Below are 17864 nucleotides of genomic sequence, written 5' to 3' on the forward strand. Positions count from 1 at the left end.
TCTTGGTCTGTGAAGTGAATATATGATTTGTCTTTAGGGGTCAACTTTTTCAATTCTTCCTAAAAATATCTGAAGTTGACAACTTTCTTAAACTGCCATCTTTGCAGAAAGCATATAAATGCAATCTAGCCTGTTATCTAAAGTAAATACTCACTTTGATTTAGGAATGAGCATTTACCTATATCTTAATAATGCTGCTAAGGCTCCTTTAAGAAGTGTGGCCTATTTGTCAGAACACAGGATTTTTAAGGAGATAAGTAATTTGTAGATTATATAATAATGCTCTGTGAGCCTAGTCTCTTAATATTTTCAAACCAATGAGTGTCAAAAATACAGCTAAATTTATGGAACTGTTGGGAACATCCATTAATCTTCATAAAGAACTTTGAATTTTAGATGAATGTTTTTGTAGTTTTATAAAATGAGATTATTTTATTAGCATTTTCTTAATTATTGCAATACTAATGATAAAAACATTTGCATAATGGTTAACAAAACTCATTTTCAAATTTGTGGCCTTTGGGAAATGAAAAATAAAGAAAAAAATTATTTGCAATAAGTTGACTCTTACACTTTTTCCTCAAGAAAAAACAATTAAGATTTTAAAAGTAATCATGATTGGAAATGCAGCTGCAATTAATGCAATGGAAAGAGTGCTGGATTTTGAGTCAAAAGACCCAGGTTCAAGCCCTTACTCTTCTGCTTGAAAGTTGTATGACCTTGGGAAAGTCACAGCCTCATTGGGCCTCCATTTCCTCAATTACAAAATGAAGGGATTGAATTTCAATGACTTCTCTAAGGTCCCTTCTATCTTTAAACTCATGATCTTATGTTCCAATTCTACTTCTACAACCAGCTAGGTGGTGCAGTGGATGGAGCACTGGCCTTGAAGGTGGGAGGATTTGAGTTAAAATCTCATCTCAGACATTTACTAGCTATGTGACCCTAGGAAAGTCACTTAACCCCAGTTGCCTTAAATATTCAGGGCCAGCTCTAGTCGTTCTGATGTATATCTTGCCACTGGACCCAGGTGGCTCTAGAGGAGAGAGTGACATTGGTGACTTTGCACAGCACTGACTCCCTTAAATCCAATTCACTACAAGTCATGAAATCACCCTAATGTCATGATCCTCTTCAAGAACAAAGGACAAACAACAACAACTACTACTACTACTACTACAACCTTCTGAAAGACATTTAATTTCTCTAGGATTCATTTTCTTCTTCTGAAAAAAATACCAGATGCTTTTTAAAGTTCCTTCCAGCTTTACCTGTCTTTTTATGAAACCCAGAAGCAAAGTTATTTGCCTAAGATTATACAAGTAACGTAGGAGCAAATTATTGTTGAATCTGTCAAAATATTATATCCTATTTGTGATTTTCTCTTGTTTCCAAGACTTCTTTTTAAAATGTCTTTTCAATATACTAAAGTTGGATAATAGCTATCAGGTAAATAAAACATTAAGTAGCTATCAATACAAATATATTCTATTATTTTGTTTATATACATGGTACTATATATATGAACATTCTATTATTTTGTTACTATTTAATGAACACTAGTTTAGAGTCACAAACTGTAGACAAAAACTTGAATGACACATGTTCTCTGAATTGTTTACTTTTGTATCATTTGTTGGGAAATGGACCTTTTCAGGAAACAATTTCCTCTATTGCTTATCAAGTAAATGTATAAAACTTTTGGAAAAGACTATATAAGCTAAATATAGAGGACAATTCATACATGGACTGGATTGGCTATGGGATGACAAAGTGCAAAATGAAAAGAATTGTGTTCTAACACTTCCTTTATTTGCTTTCCTGTTTCTAAAAAACATTTTGAATGAACTCTCTTCATTTTCACAGCATTGCCTACCAGCATGTCATTTCAACATTAACATATAAGAGTTGCAATGAAATAAAATTAGAATAACCTTAGACTTTGTGTAAAAATGTGGTTTAAAAGAATGGTGTACAGTGGCAAAGCTTCTTTGGTATAATATATCCACTAGTAACAATAACTATTTTCCCTTGACTCTGTTTCAATACAGCCGATGCTATTAATAATGCAGCTGGATTTGGTTTTAAGGGCTATGATAAAAATGGACAAGAATGTTGGGATTTAATTTCCAATTTGAGAATCCAGCAAATAGAGGTAGGTGAATGATTTATTAAGAAGTGGGCTGTTTTTTGGTACTTCATATAACCGGCCGTTACTTAAGTTCTAATACCTCAGGTGTGGAATAGAAGATAGTAGTTTGTGAGTCATTTGTAAAATTCAATACTGAAATCCATGAATTTTAGTTCATTCTCTAAGGGAAAAAAGGACACATTCATTAATTTCCACAGGCATTGCCTAACAGCATGACACTTCAGTAACAAAATATAACAGAATTAAAATGAAATAAAACTTAAGATAATATTCAACTCTGTGTGTGTGTGTGTGTGCATGCATACACAAGCAGGCTATCTAAAAAGCCTTGGCAGGAAACCTTGACCTCCTTATTTTTTATCTGAGAAAAATAAGACTCAGATGTATGATGACTTGCCTAAGGTCACATAGTAACTACAGAGATAGGATTAGCATTCTGGTCCACTTAATCTTCACTCAGTGTTCTTTCCATTCCATCATACTTTATCCACATTGTTCTTTACCCTTAAAATCTGTTTCTCAATTGTTCTTCCTCTGCTCATGCTTTGCCAAATTCCAAGCCTATCTTACCTCCACCATCTCCCTTCTTGGTTTCTACTCATATACTTAATGCACAGGAAATGATGCTGAATGGGTCAGTTAGAGAATTGTTACTTTAAACTCGCATGAGCTCTCAAGGCTTCCCAGAATTCCTTTTATTCTTCCCTGATTTATTGTCATCCTCCCTATAGTACCCATTCCAAACTTTCTCTTACTTCTTCTTCCTTACCTTTGATTTTGGAAGAGCAGATATCAAAGAGTACAGTGGATAGGAAGGATCCTGTAAACTAAAATTCCACAAAGGAAGACAACGCAAGAAACATGGGAAGGTGGTGACTGATTTTTGTGCCTTTCTGTAACCCTAGCACTTACTTAGTACAGTGCTTTGCACATAATATGTGGTTAATAAATGCTTATTGACAGACTGACTATCTGACCATAAAGGGAAGTCCAGTAAGGAGGAATAATGGTAGTTGGAGTTGCAGAGAGGACTCGCCATCCAGCTCAGATTTTTAGAGTATATACAGAGAATGGAAGCAAGAGGCGATAATATAATAAATACAAAAGCATAGCACTGTTCTTTAAGGATAATGTCACAAGTTCTAAAGCTCAGAGTAAGTTTAGGCAAGAAATGCCAAGACAACAAAAAGGGTTTTGCATTTTTTAAAAATTATATTTGGGAAAAGATGATCATAGAAGAGATAGGACCACTACTCAGTGTGGATAAGACAATGACAACTGATAACAGAAAGAAAACAAATGTTTTACTTTCAGTTTGCTTCTCTTTCCTTCAAGGAGAATGACCCTTGAACTGAAAAGGACAGAACAAAAGTGGCTTAAAAAATAAGTATTGAGGTAGTAAGATATTACTTAGCTCTCTTTATTGAACCTGAGTCACCTAGCCCAGGGGAACTGCAATCATAGGTCCTGGGGCAGATGTGATTGCTGAGTGATATTCAGAAGATCATGGAGCATGGAAGAGGTGTCTGTCAAGACTGGTGAAAGACAAATGTCTACTTTTCCTCCCCAAAACAGTGGAATCTGAAAATCATAAACCACTGACCTTGACTTCTATTCCTGGCAAAATTCTAGAAAAGATTAATTTAAAAAGATGGTTAGTAAACATCTAGAAAAGGAAATGATGGTCAGGCCAGACTAACCTTCTATCTTTTTTTGATCGAGTTACTATGAGTAGTTCAGGTGGTAATGTAGATGGAATTTACTTAGATTTTAGCAAAATCCTAAATTATCCTTTAGAATTCTTGTGGAAACATTGCAGAGACATGGACTAGACCAGGGAATCCCAAGCTGTGCTGCCAGAAATCCTGAAACACAAGTTTATTTTTAAATGAACTTTATGCTGTTTATTAATGGACATTAACATAATCATCATAGAATAGTTCACCATAGGGGTTCCGCAAGAGTTTTGCTTAAACTGAAGGGTTGCGCCACTTTGGAAAATTTCCACTGAATTGGACAATATTTAAAATTTGATATAGTACTGTTTGAATGGCCAGACTCCTAGATTGATCAGTAGTGGTTCAACTTCAGTTTGGAAGGTCTCTACTGAATTCCCCAGGGAACTAAGCTTACCTTATGATGTTTAACGTTTTTAACGGTAAGTTGGATAAAGGCAGCTATGTATATTAAATTTGCAGTTGATATAAAGCTAAGTGATAGCTAACTCACTGGACAACAAAGGATACAGGAAGAATTTGACATCACTGGGCTGAATTTAATAAAATTCAATTTGTATAAATGTTTTCAATTGTTCAGTCATTTTCAGTCATATCTAACTCTTTGTGATCCCATTTGGGGTTTTTTTGGCAAAGATACTGAAGTAGTTTTCCATTCCCTTCTCTAGCTCATTTTACAGATGATGAAACTGAGAGGCAAACATGGTTAACTGACTTGCCCAGGGTCAAACTGCTAACAAGTGTCTGAGACCAGATTTGATCTCAGGAAGATGAGTCTTCCTCACTCTAGGTCTGGTAGTCTATCCACTGTGCCACCCAGCTGCTGAAATTTTTTCTTCACAAGTTTAAGCTAAGCAAAGAATTGATTGGTTAGATGACAATCTGACAAAAAAAAGAAACAACTAGAATTTTGAGTGGATTTGTAAGTTTTATATGAGTACACTATGTGAAAAAAAAAATCAGTAAATCTTGGACTTCCAGGAATAAGGAGGTTGATAACTACACTGTTCTTTATCCAAATAAGACTACATCTATTGTTTAGCTCCAGGTGTCACAGTTTAGGAAGGACATTAGCAACTTAGAGAGTGTTCTGAGCAGGAAAACCACAGTGGTGAAGGATCAGTTGGAAGAACTAGAGACATATAGCTTGAAGAAGAGAAGATTCAAGGAGGACATGATAGGTGTCTTCAGATTTTTGAAGGGCTGTCTTGTGGAAGTAGGTTTAGTCTTTATTATTTTGACACCAGAGGGAAGAGTCAGAAAAAAAATTGGTGGAAGATGCAAAGAATCAGACTTAGGTTTGTTAGCAGGATAAACTTGGTAAAAATTAGAACGCTATTAAAGAGGAATGGATAGCCTCAGGAATGAGTGGATTAATGGGAGGTCTTCGGGCAAAATGGTGAGTGACCACTTATTGGGCCTGTGGTAGCAGAGATTATTTGTAAGCTCTGGATTGAATTTCAGTCTTCTCTAATGTTCAGTTTCTCTATATCCACTGCCTCCTTCCCTGCTGTCTTTCAGGGCTAACAGAAATATCTCTTAAAAACAAAAAAGAAGGGCTTCAGTTTGAAAACCAAGATCAGGGGGAAAGATCTGAAAGAGCAGAGGTGAATCCTATCCTACGCTAAACAGGCAATAGGCACTTATTAAGCATGTATCTTGGGTGCATACAACAAAAAAGCAAAACAGAAAGTTGAAGGACAGAGAACAATGTGAGACAGGAAGAAGAGAAAGAGAGTACACTTAACACTTGAACCTAAGAAACTATTTGAGGTTCTTCCCATAGAGGAGGAAGCAGCCATTTGTCCTATAAGGAATGATAAAGTAAATCCACAAGCCAAATCAAGTCAAGCATGTGTTAAGTGCCAGCTATATGCCAGGTACTATGCTAAGCACTAGAGATTTTTTTTTTAAAGGGAAAAAACAGCCCCTGTCCTCAAGGAGCTTACAATATAATTGAGGAGAGAACATGGAACAACTGTATATGAACGAGATATGGATAGGATAAAAAGGAAATAATCTTAGATAGAAGTCAGTAGCTTTCTGTAGATGGTGGGAGTTTTAGCTGAGACTTGATGGAAGTCAGGAAAACTGGGAAATGGATCAGAGGAGTGAAAAAATTCTAGGCATGGGGAACAGCCAGTGAAAATGTGCAAGAGATAGCACAGAAGTCCAGTGTGAATGAATTATAGAAAATTGGGGGAGGGAGGTAAGGTGTATGAAGATTGGAAAGATAGAACGGGGCCAAGCTTTGATGGGCTTTAAAAGCCAGATAGAAGTATTCTAGTGAAGGCTTATTCCATAAGGTTTGGAGGAAAAAGTGAGGAGGACTGGTGGTTAGTGATTCCCTATTGATTGGTGGCTACTCAGGCAGCTTTTCATCACACTAATAACATTCAGAGAAGTCTTCAAGGACATATATCTGAAAAGAAACAGAAAATGCTCAGGGCTTACACAAATGGATGATTGCCTAATACTTTGTGTGATTCATGTGAGCACAAATGATGCTGTGAGGATCAACCTAGAAAGATGACATCATGGGCAAGAAGTGAAAGATCTTGGAGATGCAAGTAGTGGTGTCTTCTGACTCTGAATCCAGCATTTTTTCCATTGAACAATTCTGTCAATATGCTTACACATATCAGCTATATCAACCAAACTAGCGGCCATAAAGAGTAGCTGCAGTGTCAGAAAAATAGCAATAAGGATATCCCAAGTTTTCAGGAGTCAAAATTCAAGAAATGAGTTTGTAATAAAACCCTTGGCCTCCTGTGTCTCTAAACTCCTCTACACAGGTGTTTGTGAGCTCATTAGGGGCAATATGCCAAAACAAAGAACAAAGGTGTTATCTGTTTTGTTAAGAGCCTGTATTTTTTACTTTACTCTTAACTTTTGAGCCAGATGCTATTATGTTTTTTTAAGTGAGGCAAATGAGGTTAAGTGACTTGCCCAGGGTCACACAGCTAGTAAGTGTTAAGTGTCTGAGGCCAGATTTGAACTCAGTTACTCCTGACTCCAGGGCCTGTGCTCTATCCACTGCACCACCTAGCTGCCCCCAGACTCTATTCTTAAAACCATGGTTAAAGGTCTAATAAGCAGGTTAACATTCAGTTGGACTTATTGTTGAATATATTCATTTATTTGTGTTTCTTGCAACTGAAATGAGCCAGAAAAGTCTCTAATAGCCCTTGAGCTTATTATTATTTCTGGCAAAATTCTGGAACATATTCTTAAAGGAGTAATTATTGAATGTCTAACAAAGGAGGCTCTGAAAAGGAAGAATTGGCATAGAATCATCAGGAACAGTCCATATATACCAAACTATTATTTCATTTTTTTGACAAGATTACTAAGCTCATACAATTCCATAGCTATAGTTCAACTAGATTTTAGTAAAGCATTTGATAATGTGTTTAATTCTTTTCTTTTGTTAAAAAAAAGATTTAAGCTAGACACTTTATAATTAAATAAATTTGGAACCAGGTGAATGACTCACCCAAAGAGAAGTCATTAATAGTTTGATGTCAGCTTAGAAGGAAGTTCCCAAGGAGTTTGTTCCAAGTCTGTGTGTTTGGATCAATATTACTTTACATTTCTTATCAATGCCTATGATAAGGACATAGAAGGTATACTTATCTAATTTTCAGATGATGAGTTAGGGAGATAGTATGCAAGAGAGCAGAGACAGAACATATAAAAAATCCTGGCCAGTTGGAACATTAGGCTAGATCAAATAAGATTAAATTCAATAGGAATAAATGTAAAGTCTTACACAGGTTCAAGGAGTCAACTTTACAAATATAAGCAGAAAATTGGTAGCCCATAATTCATCTGAAAAGGATCTGTTTTTTGTTTTTGTTTTTTTAGTGAACCACAGCCACTATGTGAGTCAATAGTCAATATGGCAGGCAAGAAAGCTAATGTACTCTTAGTCTACATCAATAAAAGCATATCCCCTGAGTTTCAGAGATGATTATCCCTTCACTAAACATTTAATAGTAAATCAGTGAACATTTATTAAGTGCCTGCTATCTGTCAGGCACTGTGCTAATCACTAGGAATACAAATACAAAAAACTGTCTTCGCCCTCAAGAAACTTACAATCTAAGGAAAAAGACAATACAAAAAAGTAAAGAGATGTTACAGAGATGGTACAGACTGGGTAGAGAGAAGATACCTAGTGTGGGGCATGATAGAGAAGTCCAAAGGAGTACAGCCTATTGAATGAATTGTTGCTTAGAGTGAGCCCATTGTATTGAGTAAATCTATTATTAGCATGCTGCAAGGCTCTCAAGGAAGTGCTGTATACCAGTTATAGGTATGAATTGTTTAGAAATTCATTTTGAAGTATAAACAGTTGTAAAAGTATATTTTATTTAAATGTATGTTATTTCAAATTAATGAATATTAGCTATCTTTGGAATTCCATTATTTTTGTTGGTCCAAAATAATAAGAACTTTTTCCTTACAGTTTTCAACAAGTTTTAAAATGTTCCTTGACAACTGGAATATTCAGACAGCTCTTTGGCTTAAGAGGTATGTGCTATTAGATATGCAATTCCCATCAGCCAAGTCTTTGTTGACATTTTGTATTTTTCTCCATTGAAAACTGCTGAGTTCTACTCCTTGGCAAAACAACCAGTGTCTTCCGTATTTTAAAGTAGCATTATTACGTATTCTGATTTTATTATCTATGTGAAATAGATGTGATCTTCAATACTGCATTAATTTTTGAGGATGAGAGGAAGCATTACCTTCTTTTTAAGAAAACTTAGCAATAACAAATAATATAGAAAGAACAGATGTACCACCAATTATATTTCCTATATTTACAATTTAAGTGTTTTGTAATATGTAAATGAAATTATATTTAAAGTGTGGCTCATCAATGCACCGAACATTGCATTTAATATTATGATATGCTAATTGAATAGGTAGAAATTATTTTTCCAAATTATACCTTCCTAAAGGTTAAGTTACCTACTTAGGGTGACAGCAGGTTATTGATAGAAGGATGTGCTTGGCCTATTGAGATTCCTTAAAAGAATTCAGATTAGCTATAAGGAATGACGTATGATTATATGACATTAATTTGGTATTGTTGTCATCATCATCCTTCTACTTATATATGTATGTATTTTTCCCTTTGTGTTCCTAGGGTCTGTTATGAAAGAGCCTCCTTTAGCCCGACCATTCAGACTTTCATCCTATCAGCCATTTGGCATGGTGTATATCCAGGCTATTACTTAACATTCTTAACAGGGATGGTTATGACATTAGCAGCACGAACTGTGAGTACTTAGATATTGTGTTTCAAAATCAGAGTATTTTTAACTGTAAAATGTTTGAAAGAACAATTCAATTTCATTTTTTTAAATCTTTCAAGTGATCACTTAATGGCACTGCCAACTAGAAACATTTCTGCTTTGACCTTACTAGTTGACTGGCTGGCATATTCTCCATTAACAGTATGATCCCTGTGTCTTCCACATCAAATTGGACAGGGGATTTGCCTTCCACTGACAAAGTCTGTGAGGGGCTGAACACATTAAAAAACAAAAGTAAAGACAATCTAAAGAGCCACAGAAGAGGAGCCAATGCAGAATAGCATTGAAACAGGAATCCCTGCTTCCACCTTATAGGATTCTCTGCCATGAGTAGTCACAGTGGAGTGAAGTTAATAAATAAAAATGTCTCTGAGACAGTAAGCCTCGATTTTTGTTTTGAAGGAAAGGAGGAAAGTGAATTGGCAAAGATCTACCTGTTCAAGAAATACTGATTAAGAACTTGATACGTTCCGTGCCTTGAACTAATTAGGTGTTGGAGAGAGTTAAAAAAAAAAATATATAAATAAGACATAGTCCCTGCTCTCGGTATCTTTATACTAATCTAATAAAATTAGAACAAGTTCATAAGATTAGCATAAGGTACAATAGGATTGGAGAAGGGAAGAAATCATGACCAATTTGTGGAGAGGAGGTGTCATGGAGAAGTAATAATAGGAGGCCAGTAGAGTAACATAGTTAAACCTGTTTTTAAACATAGAATGTGTATGTAAAAACAGATTACTCCATGATAGCCCCTAAGGGAGAGAAACATTGGTTAAATTAACAAATAGCTCTAAATAATTTATTTGAAAGGTAGATATAGTATCCATATAAATAAAACATGATCACATCTACCCCAAGTGAAACACAAGCATTTTTTATAAACGCTAAGAATTTAGTATCTAGATAAATGACTGCCTTTAAATTTTTTTTAGAAAAAGGTGTTTCTGCGGGTTTGTGCCCTTGAATAGTCTTCACAACCATTTCTTTAGAGGTAGTTGCTCTTAATGTCTTGATAGAATTATAGTATTGATATATATCTTAATAAATATTACTGGACAGCCTTAGACTTTAAAATGTCTGTATGTTTTTTAAGAAGTTCAAAATTTAAAGAATCTATAAAAGCCAGTAGGAAAGCATCTTAAATATGATCCATGTAATTTACAAAAGAAAGCTAATACTTTTGCTGTTGTACTTTTGTTTTTCAGATGAGAAATAACATTAGACATTACTTTATTGAACCTCCAGAGGTTAAATTATTTTATGACGTTATAACATGGATAGCTACTCAAGTAGCAATAAGTTACACAGTTGTCCCATTTGTACTTCTCTCTATAAAACCCTCGATTTCGTTTTTCAGGTAAGTGTATCTTTTAAAAATAGCTCAATGTAGATTAAAAAAACACTTTTTTTTTTTTAAAAGAAACCCCTTGGAAATGAGGTAGGATTGATAAATCATATTTTGGCCATGTTGTCAGGATTCATTATCACTTAGGCTCTCTAAATACAATAGGACTTAAGTGGAGGTGGGAGTCAGTTTTCTATTGGGAGTGATTTTCACCAGCCATTTTAAATGAATATCTGGTCTTGGTAAAAGGAAAAAAAAAGCTGGGTGACCATTGTGTGAAAGATCTTGAAACCTTGGAGCTTAGCACAGTTCCTGGAACATAGCAGGCACTTAAAAAATGCTAGTTAGTTGGCTGACTGATCAAATGATGAAATTAATTTTACTAAAAAAACAAAAATGGTATAGTTTCCTATATACAATGTTTAACACTTCTATACCTTTCAAAGAAGGCAGTGTTTTATAAATATCCAGTAGCAAGTGACAGCTTATAAAATATAATAGTATGAGAAAAAATAGGGAACTGTGTAGAACATCCTAAGTTGGACATGAAATCTATAAAACATGTGTCTATGTATGATTAATACCTCACAATTTGATGGAGTGTTTTTTTTTCCCATTTAGCTCCTGGTATTATTGCCTTCATATTACTGGCATCTTGGTAGTAGTATTGTTGCCAAGAAAAAGAACTAGCAGAGGAAAGAAAATACAGCAAGAAGACCACCTGTCACAATCCACAAAATTAGAGGAAGAAAGTCCTTTGGGACAGAACAGTTATTTAGCAACAAATAACATCCACACTCAGCAGCAAAAAATAACTCCCAGAAATTCAGCACTAAAACAATGATGGAGAAAATAATTAAGTTGGCTATTTTTCATATGTTTTCAGAAACCAGTTTTAGCACCTTTTACAGAGGTTTGTATTCAACTGAAACAAAATTAAGTGACAAAAAGGACATACATATATAGGGAATATCTTGTATAATAGACTGCAAATAGAGTGAATTAACCCCTCTTGTGCCATGTCCCTTTGGGTCATGCCTTATATGAAAATATTTCCATTATTTCAATGGGCACTCAGGACTTCAGCGTATGTCCATAGGGTCATATGTGTGCCCCTTTGATGAATGTACGTTGTGTATCCTAAGGCACTGAGGGGGTAGAAACAACTGTGTCGATCTAGATGATGAGAGGGAAATTTAACTTTTCCAGATGAATGCTTTGCCTTAAACCCTCTATTTACTGAAATAATTGTTTCTAAATGGTATTTTCATGTTTAATATTTGTGTAAAAATCAGATTTCAGATATTTAATGTTATATGCTGTAAAGGAAATTAGAAGAATTTTAATCAGAGTGTTGTAAATGGTTTGTAAAATGCAATAAACATCTCAGTATTTCGAGGGTTTTCTTACAGTTATCTCAAAACAACTTAAGTAGATTGCAGAACTGTAAACATTACCAATGCCAAAATATAGGTAGCCTAGATTGGCTGACTTTAATTATATTGTATCAGTCAGATTGAGCCCTTCTAAGAAGATTTTCTTAAACATATAATTTAAATATGGCAAAACTGATATTTCAAGTTTTTTTTTTTACTTTAAAAAAAAAAGAAAACACTAAGTGGACCTTGCAATTAGAGACAAGTTGGCAATCAAAATAGGACCCAGATCAATATATTGTAAGTAAGTACCAGGTGCTCAGCAGAAGTGCTACTTACCCCTAACATGTCTGAATTTATTTTATCATTGTATTTAGGATATTCACAGATTTAATAACTAAATTTCTTTAGAATTTAAAAATTAAAACTTATCAGGCATAAAACCTATAGAATTAGGAAAAGATTATTGAATAATAGAACTAAAACAGTGTCATGGAAGTAAGTAAAACATTTTCCCTTGGTTAAGTATAAAAGCAAGTTACCTTAGTCTAATCATCGAACTATTTGCCTCTTAAATATAATACCTAATCATGTTTTGAAATGTTTAAGGGGATTTATTTAAGACTGTTGGTAGAAAAGATATAAACAACATCTTTAGAAAAGTTTATATAAAGTAATATTTAGAACTATTAAATATTGTATAAAGTGCTGTTATCTAGCACCTTTTAATTGGATTTTTAAGTTCTCTAAGTACAAAAGTACGATTTTAATTTAGTTTGGGGCATTTTCATGTGCTTACATTTTCCTTGAAATACTACAACATTCTCATTCCCCAGGGCCACACAATTTTTTTGCATTAATTTAATCTTAGTTGTGACTAAAAAAATAGCACAGAATTATAAATTTTGTACCAGGACAGTTGGCAGGAAGCATCACAAAATATTCCAGGTTCTTAAAGCTTGTGATATTTGCTGTAGGTGTGTGCAGGGTTCTTAACATATGGAGCCACTGAAAAAAGGAAGAAAGAGGAGCTTTCATTTTATTTTTAGCGGACATTTTATTTTGCCTTATTTTTATTAAATGCAAACTTTACATATACCCCAATTTCTTTTCACAAATTATGATTAACAAATTGAGCTTAGGGCAAAACACCCTAAGTGATATAGGAATGTACTAAGTAGTTTTGTGGTGGGGTGTGTTTTGTTTTGTTTTGTTTTAGGAAAAGCAAAGAAAGCTAAGACACCTGCCATTCAGCAGGTCCTAATCAGCAAAAATGTAGAGCTGCCTTTTTTGAGCCTTAGAAATAATCTCACAGACTGCCTTGGCTCAGTCTCTGTTGAAACTTCTCCTTGTTTCACACCTGTCTGGAAATGTAGGTGGGGCTGGCCCTGTCCCAAGAAATTCCCAGGAAAGAATGGGAAATGAAAGCATGTTGAAATTAAGATGGACTAATAATACAAAAGGACAGAAATGAATGTACACAGAAAGACCAGTTAAATTTGCTGGCAAAAGAGTTTTAACTCATTGATGAATGTAGCAGAGGACCTAAAACACTCTTTAAGAGGTATTGGTTTTATTAAGATATTTCTGGCTAATGGAAAGCATAGGCAAGGGATTGCAGCCTTCTATGTAAGTAGGGAGCAGGGGGAAGCTCAGGTACTTTTCTTTTGCTTAGCCTGCCCTCAAGGGAATCAGCAGCATGCATTTTAATGTGACATAATTTGTTTGCAGAGCTGGATGGAACCCTGGAAGATCATCTAATCAAGCTTCTCATTTTATAGGTGAGCAAATTGAGGCCCAGAAAAGTAAAGTAATTTGCTCAAAATCACACAGTTGGTGAATGGTAGAACCAGAATTGTATTTCCAATTGAGTTCTCTCTCCATCCCATGATGTTCCCTCCCTCACCTTTAGTAGGCAACTTTTTTATAAGGCCTGGTAGTCATTATCTGCTTATATGATGAGACTATAGCCACTCAAAAAGTGTGTTATTCAGTGTGTTTGCATGAAAAGTACCTAATAGCCAGGTGGCTGATTCCCCCTGCCAAATTCAATAAGTATTATTCCTCTGGTCCGGGAGGGATTGTGGCATAGGATTTTGCACTTTTCTCTATAAAAGAGAGTATTTCATCCTCTGTCAAAATAGAGGAGCACTAATGCCAGCACAGTGCCTAGCCCTTGATAAGAAGACCTTATTAGATACTTGTTGATCGATAAATTATTTGTGAAATGTCATAAAGATTAATATATTGTTTCAACTTCTTTTAGAGGACTATACTCTAATGGGCACTTTTTTGAAAAACTGAAATAAGAGCTAGCTTTTATTTGTTCATTTATTAAATTGGCATTGGTGAAATATGCACATTACTTTGTGGCAATTACATGCAAAATAAGTCAAATGCACAGTTTAGATTTGAGGATGTTAAACTTTTAGTGTGTTAACTATTGTTACTGCTGCCTCCTTGTTTTTATTTTTTTATCATAGAGTTAATTTCTATTATAATTTGAATTAGTAATCATCAATATCATGTTGACTAATATCAGTAAAAATCCATCATTGTTTTACATAGTTCATTTCTCTAACTTTAAAATGAACATTTTCTTTGGAATGAAGGGTAAGAGAGAAAATGGATTTGTCTGACAAAGAACATGTTCCTTTATCTCACACCATCAACATTTAGGTTTTTACTCTATAAGGATAGAGTATGAGAGTGTGTGTGTGTGTGTGTGTGTGTGTTTGTGTTGCATGCATGTGCATGTACAGACAAAAAAATACCATTTTTCTCATCTGTAACATGAGGAAATTAAATGGGATGAGTTCTAAAGTCCCTTCCATCTCTGAATATTCTGAATCTATGAAAGTGTGCAGCCAAGGGAATCCTTGAGGAGCACTTGGCATTGGTAAAACTGAAAGTCCAGAGATCTAGTTTTTTATCTCTGGTTCTTTTTGTAATGACCAGTGTGACCTTGGGCAAATCACTTCACTTACCTGAGTCTCATTTTTACTCACCCATAAAACTTTTGAGTTTGATTCACTATTTTATTAGCTCATCCCTTTTCAACTCCCAGATCCTGAGATGATGTACATAGAGGGGTTGGAGTGCCGTTGGTGGAATCAGCAAGCAAGTTCTATAGATATATGTAAGAACATGACCACTGTCAAAACTGTATTCATGTAATACTATGAAACAGAGCTGAAACTGTGCAAAAGGTTGTCATGGTAACCTAGGAAAAATCATTGAGTCCAGTATATCAAAAGGCCTGTCAGGGTAGCATTTCTGCTGAATAGATCTCTTAAAATGGTTCCCTAATGATATACTACTGTGTATACATGAGAACATGGAAGATTTTCCTCTTGCTTTCTCTGCTTTTCCCCCTCTGCTTTCATGATTTTAAATCAGAAAGAAAAAAGTAACACTAAATACCCCTTCTATGCCTCCCCATTTCCTGATTTTATTACCCAGTAAATAGTACCAATTAATTGATTGTTTCTTAAATTATTTCATTGTAAATTATTAAAAACATATTTCATTTTAAAATTATTTTATCATATTTCAAATTATAAGAAGTATATTACTTGAATAAAACTAAATATTTACCATTAATTTAATCAGAGAATTCATATGTTAGAAGAAAATTGATAGGGTTTTTGCAAGGTTAAATATTTAATTTTCAATCTTTGTAATTTATATATACTTATGTTGAACATAAATGGAAAAGCTGGAGAAGTAATACATTCCTAATATATACTTATTTAACTTTCCTCTTGCTACCAATTGTTTGTAATTATTCATTCATAAGTTTTCCAAACTATTGTATTATCATTGAAGGATAAAAATGACATAAAAGAGTAGTTAGAATGGTGCCTGTTATTATGGTTTTAGCTAAATCTTTGTCTAGAGTTTTTATTATAAACCTATAGTCTAAGGAGGTTTCTCAGTCATTAAAATTCCATCCAAGTTGAAAGACAAAATGTCAGATTTAATGTAGATAGAATTTTAAGGAACACTGTGAAATTATTCCTTACTGCCCTTGCCTACCTTAGAATTATCTAGATTAAAACTGGAAGACTTAATCGGCTATATATTTCATTATGTCTGTGTCTTGCACAAGTAAATTAATATTTGTTCCTGATGTGTAAGAAAACAATTACTTTCAAAAAGAAAAAATTCTCTCTCCAAAATCTGAGTATTTGGAGCTTAGAATGTCAGAAATTTTAAGACCCACATCTCCTATTTATGTTTGCATATACAGTGTGATAAAAGTATATATTTGTAGTTGTTCAAATTACAGATGTTCCTTTAAAAGAAAAAGATTTGCCATGTTGGTATTTTGTAATCATGCCCTCATAATCAGTGATTTAGCTGCTTTTATGTAGGTTGTTATTGTGTAATGGAAATAGCCAGTCCAATTTTTAATTGGTACATTGGCTAATGATTTTAATATAATGTTCCTAATGATTTTAATAGTTTTTTAATATTATGTAAACCCTAGGGTAGGACTTGATGAAGAAAACAATTTTCCAAAATATAGCCTCAATGCATATTTTTACTTCAAAGCTAACTTGTAGTATTTTTAAACTGATTTTTATTTTATTGTTTTAATGCCACATTTAAAAGGGAAAAAAAAAACTAAAACTGTGTAATGTAGAAATTATTGTGGAAAGGTCCAGGTCAAACCACATTTGTCCCATTTGAAGCCATCTCTCCAGTGGTGTTTGGCCATGTTTACCACTATAAATTAGATGGCCAACCAGAAGTTAAAAAGCAGTGGAATAAGTCCATCTAATGGAGAGAGGAGTACAAGCTACCATCTACTGCACAGTATCTGGCTCCTGCACAATCTCTACTTTAGACTTATCGCTCCCTGAGAAATTACTTGGTAATAATCTTCTGTGCTGACTCTTTAATGGAACAATTATTCATCTGTCAAAATGTCTAACATAGATTTTTGTCGATCTGCATAAGATTCCTCATTTCAAACATATTTTAAATCCAATTATACTGGTGTATCTATAAGAATAAACTTGTTTCCCAATTTTGTCATTTTGAAAAGAGAGTTGATCACCAAATAGTCATTTATTTCAGTCCAGCATACAAAATTTATATTAGATCAGCTAGAAAAGAGTGATCTCTGTCTTCAAAAGGGCCTAACAGAAAGCAAAAGGAGTGAAAGCAAAAATTCATTCAGGGAACTGAGGATGCTATAATAAATTACTCCATTTGAGAAAGTAGAATGTGTAATTAATTTAATTCCTGCATTGGTTCTACTTTAAAGAGTTTTCTGTCTTTGCAGAAGAGAGACTCTTTCACTAGGGAGAAACTAACAATTCTAGCAATCTTTACAGTATTCCTTCACTTGCCTCCCCTCATTGAAATTAGAATACAGTGTCTGTGATATTCATTTTTATTATTCCAAAATATATTTTTTAAAAAAGTGTTATTTTTCAACAGATCCATAAACTAGGTATTGGTGATTGGTCAATTTAAAATACCACTGTTAGTTACACTGTGATGTCATTTTAATAATTATCCATTTCTAGTCTCTGTCAGAGCTGCACTGATAGCATACTGCAATGTTTTAAAGGTGTTTTTAACTTACATATAAATGTTTTTCTAATTTGTGTGTCTTTAAAATTGATTAAACAGTAGTTTAAAAATATCTGAATGTGTTTACTAATTTCAAAGTCTTCTGATTGAACAACAGCTAGGTAAAGTCCTTAAAAATTTTTTCTGTACAACTTGTTACTAGGCCTGAAAACTTAATCTGGGGTTATCATAAATGATCCCTACATTGGATGATCTTCTGGTACTTGAACTCATGTATTCATACATATAACTGGATGTCTTTCTTTTAATAAAACTGGATTGTTGGAAACATGAATATTTTTCAAGAATTCAAAGTTAACAAAATGAGGTTAATGCATT

General features: G+C 34.0%; 1 protein-coding gene across 2 annotated transcripts in view; it reads left to right on the forward strand.

Annotated features, from left to right (window-relative positions):
* Nucleotides 1–17598, forward strand: part of MBOAT2 (membrane bound O-acyltransferase domain containing 2) — a 173983-nt gene extending 156385 nt beyond the window's left edge. For both annotated transcript variants that reach the window (XM_043987415.1, XM_043987416.1), the window contains 5 exons: nt 2052–2155; nt 8360–8424; nt 9047–9179; nt 10424–10575; nt 11185–17598. In XM_043987415.1, the coding sequence (XP_043843350.1) occupies nt 2052–2155; nt 8360–8424; nt 9047–9179; nt 10424–10575; nt 11185–11407 (677 nt within the window). In that variant the 3' untranslated portion in view covers nt 11408–17598. The remainder of the gene's footprint in view (nt 1–2051; nt 2156–8359; nt 8425–9046; nt 9180–10423; nt 10576–11184) is intronic.
* Nucleotides 17599–17864: the final 266 nt, after the last annotated feature.

Source organism: Dromiciops gliroides, chromosome 2, assembly GCF_019393635.1.
Source record: "Dromiciops gliroides isolate mDroGli1 chromosome 2, mDroGli1.pri, whole genome shotgun sequence".
NCBI lineage: Eukaryota > Metazoa > Chordata > Mammalia > Microbiotheria > Microbiotheriidae > Dromiciops > Dromiciops gliroides.